This window comes from Balaenoptera musculus, chromosome 13, assembly GCF_009873245.2.
Source record: "Balaenoptera musculus isolate JJ_BM4_2016_0621 chromosome 13, mBalMus1.pri.v3, whole genome shotgun sequence".
NCBI classification, from domain to species: Eukaryota; Metazoa; Chordata; class Mammalia; order Artiodactyla; family Balaenopteridae; genus Balaenoptera; species Balaenoptera musculus.
The window spans coordinates 63,849,024-63,861,273 of NC_045797.1; the positions used below are offsets into that span (position 1 = coordinate 63,849,024).

Below are 12,250 nucleotides of genomic sequence, written 5' to 3' on the forward strand. Positions count from 1 at the left end.
AAGTGCTCTCAAGCACCATGATCATAAGTCCAAATCCAGGCACTGTGGATAGGAAAGTTCAGAATAGAGATCTTATGTTATCAGAAAGGACGATGGCTTATGACAGGTTTAGTCAACTTGATATCATTCAAGTGTATCTTCTCTTAAAGACCAGCTTAAAATACTTTCAAAATGCTTAATGCTCCTAATGATGGTCCCACCTCCCCACCATAAACATTTTCACACAAGTGAATCCACTTCTCCATCCAGCGGCTTCATTAAGTCACCGCCAATCTCTAACAAAATGGACAACTGGCTACAATTCTGATTTTGTGAGCGATGAAACTCCCATTCGAATGATCAAAAAGGATAAAAATGGCACACCCAGTGGGGACATGCAGAGCAAGACAGGCTGTAAAGACACCGGAGGCCTCCAACTTGAGCCCTGTCCACAGCTGCCTGGGATATGTCAGTTTGACTCAGCACTGACTTCTCATACAGGCTTGTTATTTGTGAATGAAGATGAAAGGAACCATTCACCAGCCACCACCAAATGTTAGGTTTTCTTGTCTTAGATTTTGTCTTGAGGGAAGAGAGAACAGGACCTGATTTAAATCAGGCCCTGACTTAGCTGCTGTGATTGCTGCATACCCAAATATTCAAACTCAGCCACCACTGGAGATCAGATTTCAAATAACCAGCTAAAATAGAGCCCAGAACTCTTGAATCCCAACCCAATTTCTAGGATAGACTATTAGGCAAATTGGGCACTATTAGTCCCTGGTGCAGTAATGTTTCTAAGAGTTAATTTCCTTAAATGAGATCCCTCAGAATTCTAAGGTTTTCAAGTAACTGCAGGTAAAAAGAAGAAATACTTCTTCTGGCAGAAAATGGTCTATAATATGATGAAGTTTGACAGAAGGGAAATGATAATTACTGTATGAACAGCACAGTCAGGAGTCTTTTAACCAAATAAGGTTATGATTTCTGCAATGAGTGTATTTCAACGAAAGAATATTTTCAGCCTGAAGAGCCTAGCTTCTTTTTCAAAAATGGTAGAATAGAGTAAATTCTGTTTAATACTAATGCACCTATTTATCAAGTACACAACTTTGGCATGAACATTATTTTTTTCTTTTCCATACAGCATGATGGTTTTCCGGGCACATTATAGGACTCTCAGATGTTTCTAATTACCCTGTGTGTACACCCAATAAAACAGCTGGCTCAAGATGTTATTAATACAAGAAGATCCAAAGAACTCATAAATCACCCTTCCTTTAGAAAGGGACAATGCAGTGGCAAAAAGTGACATATTATAATCTTGCTAAATAGACTTAAGTATGTTCTAGTGCACTTTCCTAATTTGCCAGGAAAAGGGCAGTGGTCTGCTTTCCTCACTGCCAAGGATTTTAATGTCAAGTTTCCCTTTTACCTCTTCTAGGGAAAATCTGATGAAAATTAGGCTGAGTTTTTGTACTAGGAAAGCTTAGAAAGTCCCCATAATCCAGAACAAATTTTTATTGAATCTGATGGGCATCTGAAGTTTGGTCTCAGAGTGAAGAAATCTCTCATTACTGCATAAAGTTCTTTCTTTTTTCCACCAAATCTTACAAAAAGCCGACACTGCAGTCATGCCAGTTTTTCAGTAATTATCGCATGAGTCTAAGTTCAAGATAACGGAGTCAAGCAGTGAGCCATTCCTTAAACCCATACCCTTCAACTCAACAGAAAATTGAGTTTTAATAAGCGCATCGGTGAGAGCATTACATTAAATTGGCAATAGAAGGGCATCTGGCTCATCTCATTTTCTTTGTGATATAACTTTGGGAAATAAATCACAAACAAACTTCCTCACTAACTTCATCCTTCCCCATTTGGTAGTTATTTTATTTTCCTGGACTGCATAGGCTGAAGAGGACTGTGTGGCTGCCCTCAAAATCATTTTCACATCATCTGTGATGTTAGTTCCAAGAGGTTTTTCCAACAATATACAAATTCATTATTCCTCCTCCACTTGGAAAAGTTATATATACCTGAATATGACAAGCTGGTACAAATGTTCGACTTTTAGACAATAGATGCAAAACTGAGCCCAACTCGTAAGCCAATAAACGCTGCAGGTATATACTATATCACATAAACACGACTTCAGTATCTATTTTAAGTCCAGCAGCATCTTTAATTTGATTCCAACCTAGGAGTCCAGAGGTAAATGACACAAACGACGGCCAACTGAACAGCACAAAGCGGGATCAAATGTTATAATCCTATATCACTGGGGATGCCCCCATCCCTTCAAGGTGATTCCTTTTCCTCCTGACCATAGCTTTTGGTTCCAAAGCGTGCTACGTGTTTAAATGCTCTCACCCTTGCCAGCAGGCTTGGCAACACGCAAGAGCTTCCTGGGTGAGCAAGTGAACCCTCAAGGAGGCGGTACAATGATCCGAGGCAGAGGTGGGCACAGTGCTAGTAGGTTGTCTCTGCCATGTGGTGATGGTAACTGATAATACTCTGTGGGTAGTCTAACCCGCCCGGAGCAAGCCTAAATGTAAGCAAAGAGCCTTCTGTGCACTAGCGGAGTTGGTACTAGCAGAGTGCCAACATGAAGGAGTACTAGAAACATCCTCCTGTGTCTTTCTTGATGCTACTGTGCTATAGGGATCAGTAAACAAAGGAACCACCGTCTCTGTGGGACACAGGTAGCACACCCTATCCAAGAAAGGGACGTACTCTCCCCCAGTTCACAGGAGGTAGGGTTTGCTAATTAAGAGCAGGATTTGTTATTTTCAGAAGTAGAGAGAGATCTGCAAGGCGATCCAAGGAACCCACATGCACCACCAGCCTGCTCCCTCTCGTGAGCCTCAGGACAGTTCCACAGGAAGGTCAAGGCATTATCGGATTCATTTTACCAGCATGGAATCAAAGAGGTTCAATCACCAGCCCAGGGTCCTGGGACCAGTCAGTAATACACCTGAGCTAGACCACCGAGTGTCAATTGGCATGGTAATGACTAGAGGCAAAATAGGAGAAAAAAAAAAAATAGCACAGACAGAAGTGTTTGAAATGGAACTTGAGGTTGTTCCTTAAAAGACTGTCAGTATTTAGATAGATGCAGGATGGGAGCAGGAATTCCATGTAGTGGGAAACTGTACTAAAGGTATGGAAATCTAACTGCACTTTGCCCTGAGTAGAAAGAACACTGCAGTCAGTGTTAAAAATGTAAAATCCAAACTCCAAGCACAGTGTTACAAAGGTGCCCTTTTTCATGCATCTTGCAGATACTGGAATGTGTTCTTTCCTGTGACCCCAAACCCTGTAGAGACTTCTCAGATGATTACTCTGCTCCTGCGATTTCAGTTGCCCAAGAAGTCACGAAGAAGCTGTGCTGGGTAGGTGTGTACATGCCACCCTCACATGGCACCTGCAGAGACAGTGTACTCTGTCAACCAGAATGAGTTAAGCATCTCCCAAGTGAGGCACTACACCAGCGCTGGGATACCAACGTGAAGCAGACAGGGCCCTGTCCCCAGTTTGGAGCTCAGTGGAAGAAACAGGCACGGCAACAAGTAAGGGAAGTGGGGCTCTATAGCCTGAGTGGTGCTTGGCTGACTCTTGCAAAAGCAGTGGGTGATGCCCAGGCAGACTGGGTGGGGGAGCACACCCCCAGGCAGAGGCATCGGTGTGAACAGAGGCACAGAAGGCTTGGAGCACTGGGAGACCTTGGCACCCCTAGAGGCTCAGTTTGGCAGAAGCAGAGAGAAAGGGGCACAGCCAGGGAGCCAGGGCGGCAGCTGATCCTGAGGGGCCCCGTGTGCTATGCTAAGCAGTCTGGAGTTTTCCAAAGATCATTCCACATGCTCAAGCTGACAGACTAGGAAAGAACACATGCTTTGTGACATTGTGTTGCAGACTCCAAGGAATTTTGAAAGGTCATTTATCCTAGGCTAGCCTAGCAAGACTCCTTTAAGAAGTCCCATCCACCCCCATGATACAGGCCAGACATAGCTTAAAAGCAGCAATCGATCACACATGACTTTCTCACAGAGCCAGCAGACTGCTGAACCCTCTTTTACCTAAGGTTTTTTTTTTTAAACTGTTCTGACTACAGACATACTTTCTATACTACCCACTCTGATGCCCCTCACTTTCCCGGCTTCAGGAATCTTCATCTTCAATCAAATAGCACCCCATTTTCTCCCAATTTTGACTTTTAGGGTCAACCTATTGCTCTTCCTTGGTCCGACCAACCCCTGGAACTACCTTTCCATGAAGCTCCCTTCCACTCACTACCCTCTCCCTAACACACACACACACACACACGCCCTCATAAACAGAACCGATTTTATTTCCCTTACTTAAAAGCTCCAGTCAAAAATCATGTCATCTGTCTTATACAAAATAATGTTGAAGAAAGAAGTGACACAGCTTTTTTGGTAATTTGTTTCTACATCTAAGACCCTATCCTTTTTAATTATAAATAACCAAGATTCCTTCTGCAATAATTCCAGGACCATTTTTCCACCCCAGGGGACAAGACTTGCTTGGCTCTATCCTCTGTACATGAGGCTCTTTAACTAAAGATATTATTAAATATGATTCTCTGATACCATACACATCACTAAACCTAACCCAAAATGACATTTGGAAGAGTATGAATAAATGCTTCTCACACCAGCCTTTGGAGAGGCTCTACAGTTTAAATAAAATAACAAACACAGTCACAGAGTTTGATTATTAAGTGTGTGATGTTCCCTCCAAGAGCTCATCACTCACTTCATTTAAGTCTCTGCTTACGCAGCATCTAACCATAGAGCCCCTCCTAACATGCCCGAAATAGTGATCCATACCTCCCACCAACACTCCCCATGATCTCCCCTCTCTCAACTTTTTATTTCTTCATGGCATCTATCACTACCTGACATTATACCATATATAATGTTTCTGACAGTATATTTTGATAGTATACATCTGACACTAATGTACACTCTTGTAGTTTTAAAAATTTTGGTCGAATACATGTGATGTAAAATTTACCATCTTAATCATTTCTAGGTGTACAGTTCAGTAGTGTTAAGTATTATATATTCATATACTGTCTCGAATGTTACCTTCAAAACTGAAATTTAGTACTCATGAAATAATTCCTTATTTCCCCCCTTCCACCAACACCAGCAACTACCATTCTCTTTCTCTAAGAATCTGACTATTCTAGGTATTTCATAAGTGGAATCACAGCATTTGTCTTCTCATGACTGGCTCATTTCACTCAACGTAATGTCCTAAAGGTTCATATATTATTGATATATAGCCACATGCTTTTAATATAGCAGGAGAGCAAGGACTTTGTCCATTTTATTCATTGCTATATATTCCTAAAGCTTAAACCAATCCCTGGCACATAGTAGGTGCTCAGTAAGTATATGTTAGATGAATAACGTTCCCAGCACCTGCCTTTTAAGGGTGGTTCACAACTTAAATAAAGGCAGTGCTCTACCATTATGACATTTACTCAGTATTAGAAGGTAATTTTATGAGGCTAAATATATTTTGGAGTAGCTGCACAAGTTCATAAGCACTCTAACTTGCCCAAATGAAAGGCAACCATTGTATTGGCTAATCTTTAAAAACCATAAAACCTGTACAATGCGTTAAGGGGAAAATATATGTACCAGTTCAAAGAGTGACATGTTGCCTTTCATCGGTTTCTGTGCTGGATAAACACCAAGGGATCCAAACAATGATAAGAAGGTGAACAACTCAGTGTCTGAACTAAGCCGCTCCCCAAAAAGTCTCAATGCTTCTCCCGACTGAGCAGTGATGTTGGTTTATTTAATGTCTCACTGAGAGTGAATTTTCTTCCATCCTTATGAGGAGAACCTACATAATGAGTGTAGCATCAAGGACGCTTCTATTCCACCCCAAAACACTGTAGTATTGAGTTGGCTTTCTGACATACATGGGGAGATTCCCAGTGTAGGGCAGCAAAGGAACCTCACAATAGGTGAAAGCGGCTAGAGGTTGTCATCATTACTATGGGCTGTTCAGAGCTTATTTAGACTATTAGATCACTAGTTTCCTGCCTAAAAAACTGAGAACCTTCCCTCTCTCTTTTCAGAATGATAAATATCAATGTCCCCTTTTCAGAGAACTCCTTCAGTAAGTTCTGAAAGAGTAAAAGCCAAATTCCTAAGCTTGAAATTCAAGGTGCTCCACAGCCGTGCCCCAGTCTACCTTCCCAGACTTGCCATCCAGGATTACTGCCTTTCATGCTTTCACCAGCAAATGCAACTCCTCTCAGTTTCCACAAACCACCTGTGCCTGCATGTCTCCATGCCTCATTCAAATGGGTAAATTCTTCCTTCCCTTATCAACTTTACCTCTCCCTTCCCATCCATCTTTATTTTGGAACGTATCATTGTGTCAAGTTGCACTGCCCCCATCAGTCTGCCGTCAGACAACCTACTCCTTCTATGAGCCAACGTGTTTAGCAGCTGGGGAGAGCACAAAGAACTGAACAGAAAAGTCACAGGCCATCCCTTCTCTCTCAAAGTATTCTTCCTCAGCTAGAAGTGATATCGCCTCTTCTGAGGTCCTGCTATGAGCTTTCTACCTTAAATGAGGGTTATTTACATTCACTCCTCATCTCCTCCTCAAAGCATAAGCTCTTCAAGGGCAGCTTTACGATTTTCTTGTCCTGGAAAATCTAGCACAATGTTGTCTACATAATCACTTAACACATGCTCATAGGAGGCAACACAGGAAGAGAAGAGGTTTTTAGACTCTGGAATAAGAAAACCTGACTTAAAGTCACCTTTGATCAAACCACCAAAGCCTTGGTACTCACATCTATAAAATATGGATACTACCATTTACCTCTCTCAGGGGAAGCAAGCACCAAATGAAATAACATGGAATCATAGTTTTTAAATTCTCAAATGCTTTTTATCAGTGTTCAATTGGTGCTGATGGAACATGAGTCCCTCATGACTCCTCAGAGAAAGCAGCACCACATAAACCAAATGTGTTAGCTTAGCAATTGTGATTGCCTTTCAATCTCTTTCTCTACAAGTAAGATATGCCAAGCAACAGTATTATTTTATTTGAAATATTCTACTTGTGGCAACAGAGAATTCCTATGTTCTTCTTACTAGAGAAACTTATAACTCTATAAGCAACAACTTAAAAGTCCCAGGAGGTCATCTTCATTATACCCCCATAAAAAGCAAAAAAGCCATTAAAACTGGGGATATGTTTCCATTCTGTAAAAAGGCAAAGGCAGGAAAGTGCAAGGAGGCAAAGGTCAGAATGCCACAACAAAAGTCATATCTAGAGTTTGCTTTACAGAAAATTCCCTTTAATGTAAATATTCTGTTATATCATGTCAGTATCACATTCACAAAAATGAGTTTATCTTAGAATCTCAGAGTACTTCCCTCGGACATCATCTTCATTCAGGCCTCACTTTTAGAGTCACATTAAGTAGAAGTTAAGGTTACTTCTCCCACTGAATTCCCAGGAAAAGAGAGTACATGCTTAACTGTCACAAGAAATGCACCTGCCTCTCACATCTGAACCAGCCCAGACTCATAGTCACCACAGACCAGAAAGAAAAAACAGGAGCAGCACAAAAAAGGGAGGCAGGGACCTATGTCACCCCTGTGCCTACTAAACCCACCACCTACCTATGATCACCTGCATTGTGTGGATGAGTGACCTGAACCTGGAAAGGACAGTGAACTAGGTAAGCACGACCAATGGATGTGAAGAAGGCAGCATTCGAACCCAGGGCTATTTGACTCCCGGTTGCTAATTCTCTGTTATACCATCCGGCCTTCCCAGAAAACCCAACTCCCTCAGGTTCTTCCTTTACTTGTCCCTCCTACACATCACAGTCAGACCCCAGAGAGTTAAAGAGGACACAGGGAGACCTGGGCTCTAGTCCCAGCTAACTGAATTGCTGTGTAATGAAGGGAGACTCACTTAAGCCAGTGTACCTCAGTCTCCTTGGCCAAAACAATGGTGACAATAATATCCATTCTACCTCTTTCAAGATAACTGGACATCACCATGGAAATGTTAAAAATTATTTCTGCTCTTCTGATCATCAAAATGGATTATTTAATTAAGGTGCCTTAACTATGAAATCTATATGGTTTTCCCTGTATTATTTTGACTCCTTGGGGCAGGGGTCAGCAAACGCTGGCACTAGAGTCAAATTCAGCCCACTGACTGTTTTTGTAATGCAGCCACACCCTTCCCGTACCTACCATATCTGGCTGTTGTCACGATACCACACAGGGTTGAGTGCTTGTGACGCACACTGTATGGGCTGCAAAGTCTAAAATATTTACTATCTGGCCCCTTAAAGTTTGCCAGTCCCCACCTTTTAGTAGCCTTAAATATCAGAGGCCAAAGAGGAGCTGACAAGTTACAATACATTTTGAATTGTCCTCAAACTACTATTTTCCATGTAACACATCTTATTTGTCAAAAGATTTAACATATTGTAAATATAGATAGTGAGAAAAAATCAATTAGAAAACCACTTTCTGTAAGTAATAAAATTATATTAAACCAGTAAATCCCCAGAAGATATCTTACATGCCTAAAAATGAATTTTGAAATTCTCTGTATTTCTAGAGAATCATAATCTCTAAATTCTACAAAATTACCATCTTCAGTAAAATAATTTTTAAAACTTGTCTGTCAAATTACCCTATATTTGATTTGAAGTACAGAAGAGAAATAGCTCAGGATATAAATGAAACAATTCCCATGATTTCCAATGTGAAACTATTCATTACTATGCCCTCTCCCTTTTACTATTATTTTTTAAAATTAAACTACTTTGCCAATCCTTTTGTGGCAGAGTTTTAGGGCCAGTTTTGAGATTTTTGGGTAAATACTTGTGTTCCGTTTTGTATTTTGAATAGGCTGTGTGTATCCTGTTCCTAAACATCTGCTCTAATGCCAGAGAGGAAAGTGTGCAGCATGTTTTAACAAGTAGACTTCCTCTGCTTCTCAAAGCCTTCAAATATTTAGTTTCGAAGTGAATACGCTTTAAGCCAAAAAATTACCACCCACCCAATGACTTTGTCATTCCTACTGTAAAGGTTTATGAAAAATGCCAAAAGGAAGAGGAGCAGACATTATCGATGATGAGGAAGAAAAGCAATGAGAGTAAGGAAGGCAATCAAGGAGAGTAAAAATGGGAATAAACCATTTAGCCCGTAATAACCTAATTGGGAATTGCTTTTTCTCTTCCTTGTCTATAGCCCTGTAAAAAAGCCGAAAAACAATTTTGCTTATTACTGATAAAAAGTCCTAGGATTTTAGAGAGGGACTGAATTTTAGACATCACTAAATATAAGCCATTTATTTTATGGATGAGAAACACTAAGGTCCAGAAATATTAACTGTCGCACCCGGTGGATTTGCTAGTTACTGGCAGGACCAGGACCAGAATCTAGTTTCCTGATCATCAGTTTAACACACTTCCCAGTAGACTCAGCTCTCTGTCCTGCTAAAGCATAGTGTGCCATTTGGCACCTAACAGTTAAATTCTTCTAAAAAATATGCCTGAAGTACCCCTATCATAGCCAGGAAATTAACAATACCCCTTTAAATAGTATCTATGGGCACATGTTTTTTCCAAGTATAGACTATCAAGAACAGTGCTTTGACCTCAAAAGAAACCGGAGTCACAGTAAAACCGTAGGATAATCAAAGAGCTAATAAGGACTTCAAACTGCCTCCTTGTATTTTGTCTTGATGGAAATCAGTTTGAAACAGACAGCCCCCCCCCACCCCCTAGACACATGCTCTCAAGACTAAACAGCAATATTCCATAAAAAGACCAGATCTAGCCAGTGTTATTATCTGTCTGACATTTGGGTTATTCTTGTGAGTAACTCATAAAGTATCATGGGTGTCTGTGATTATTTGAGTACACATGGCAAACCATAATTGGTCAAAAAATAATAAAAGACATTTTTCCGTGACAAAAATACCATATTGCATGACAACATGGCAGTGTGACAGCATTCAGTGGTCCACAATACTTTCTCCATTTACAAAGTAGTAAAAAAGAAACAAGAATTTAAAAGTAAAAAGCCTTTTTGCAGTAACTACCATAGTTCGTATTTAAATTATGAAAGATTAAAAGGCTTTAAGTGCTGACAGTAATCCACTAGCATATCTTCCCCCAAATCCATGTCATATATCAACTTATAATTTAGCCTTTTGATACACAGCAGAAACGTGGCAAAAGATGCAAGTCTGTATCCCTTTCTACAACTGAAATACAGATTTTTGACAATTTTTAGAAACTTTTTAGAACCTGGCTGTTTATGACATAAAAGTTTAAATTTAACCACTACCATCCAGATTTTATAACGTGAGTCAAATCTAACAAAAATTCTACTTATCACTGAGCAGATAAAATCTGAAATTGATCAATGCAAGCTGTACATCAGGTTCTTAATTTAAAGCCTCTTCCCTTCTGTCCTACTAATACCTCCCCATCACCACAAGGCTGTATACATGATAAACAATTAGGGGCAATACTCTCCTTGCCATCTCTCTCAGAAACCAAATACCAAGTTAAAAATTATTCTGAAAGTAATTTAAAGGATCTCGTGAAAGCAGCATATGCGTACTCATAGACAGAAACCCATTCAAGCAGAGAGCAGTGTGAATGGAGGGGGTGTCTAAATGCTACGATCTCAAACTCTAGTCAGCAAGGACAGTTAGAACTCACCCACTCGGAAGTTCGTGGCTGTCAGGGTGTCGGCAGCGTGACCGTTCTCACTAATAAGAGTGGTGGTGTTCCCCTTCTCACAGCTGTTCTGACAGCTGCCCTTGGTGCAGGTCACTTTACAGATGCTCGGAGTAAAGACCACCTTGATGCGGCCAGTGTGGTTACTCACTAGGAGTGGAGGCAGGGAGAAAAAGAACAACAAACACATCAGCTTAGTATCCATGAACTTGCCTTGGAAGTTTAAAAAAAAAAAAAAAAAAAAAAAAAAAAGGAAAAAGAGAAAGGAAAGGAGGGAGAGGGGGAAAGAGAGAGCCCACAACCCGACAGGTTAAGGAAAGAGGGAAGCCTTTAGTGCTCGCTGCTCTGTATCCAGTGGTGTCTCTGAAACAGGAGTAGGAAGCTTAGCAAACAGAACTCTGGGATGCACTCCAAAACCACATTTGAAGTCGAGTCACTGGAGTGGGATTACTAACCACAATGCTGCACTTTATTCACGGGCAGACAAAGAGCAGTACGGAGGGCACGACAGATGAAAGAGCCAGCCCTGACAGGCAGATGTAATGCACAGAGGTTGGCCGTGCACCTAGTGGTGAATAAACTCTTGTGTCCTCGACTTGCATACTTTCCCTGTTCCTCCACTTATTAAGTCACTATTTGCAGCCCGACCCCTGGAAATGTTTTAGGCATGCAGCATGTCTGAAAACATCTGTCTCAAATCTCCTGGCACTCCCAGCTGAAGTGATCAAATCCTGTGACGCAGCTGCAGGAGCCCAGTGCTTTTTCACAACTCCGGGCACTCCTTCTCCATATAAATTTATGCAACCTAAATTTTGTTTTACTGTGAACAGGGTCCATCTAAGAAAAAGGAGGCCAAGTCCCTGGGCTAAAGGATTGCCTCGGTTAAAATGCCACCCTGGAGCTCTCACTGCGGCTCCTCACAAGCCACCTAAAGGAGGTATTTCTTTCATTCATACAGCCCTCTTTTAAAAACCAGATGCTATCACCTGTTACACAGCAGAGGCGGCACAATATCACATAATGGACACTCATCTTCAAGTCAGATTCTGGGTGGTAATCCTGGCTCAACCATGCTATGACTCTGGACCTGTCATTTCACCTTTTCTCCAAAACATGAGAGAATTAGAAATGATGTTTTCCAGCCAGTTTTAAATTTCAATGTTTATCAGGGGTCAGCAAGCAATGCCCCTAGGATCAAATCTGGCCCACTGCCTGCTTTTGTAAATAAAGTTTTATTGGAACACAGCCACTCGTGCATTTACATACTGTCTACGGCTGCTTTTGTGCAATAACAACAGAGAAGGGATGGCCTCATCCAGGATTGCCACTTGCAGCCAGGCCCCAATATAAACTCGGGCAAAGCACAATACAGAAACCCTATTTTGACATCCACATTTGTGAAATGCCCCCAGCCAGGTCCTTCCGCTTCCCAGGAGCCTAAGCAGAGAGCAAAAATGGTAGCAGCAGCTCAAGAGAGCAGAAGAGACATGA

General features: G+C 41.2%; 1 protein-coding gene across 8 annotated transcripts in view; it reads right to left on the minus strand.

Annotated features, from left to right (window-relative positions):
• Positions 1 to 12,250, minus strand: part of LTBP1 (latent transforming growth factor beta binding protein 1) — a 418,216-nt gene that overhangs the window by 239,243 nt on the left and 166,723 nt on the right. For 4 of the 8 annotated variants that reach the window (XM_036872897.1, XM_036872896.1, XM_036872895.1 and 1 more), the window contains exon 5: positions 10,742 to 10,909. The exons of 1 other annotated variant lie outside the window; for it this stretch is intronic. In XM_036872897.1, coding sequence (XP_036728792.1) covers positions 10,742 to 10,909 — 168 coding nt within the window. Of the gene's footprint in view, positions 1 to 10,741; positions 11,124 to 12,250 lie in introns of those variants that run through there. 3 more of the 8 variants (XM_036872903.1, XM_036872901.1, XM_036872902.1) reach the window with 2 other exon arrangements.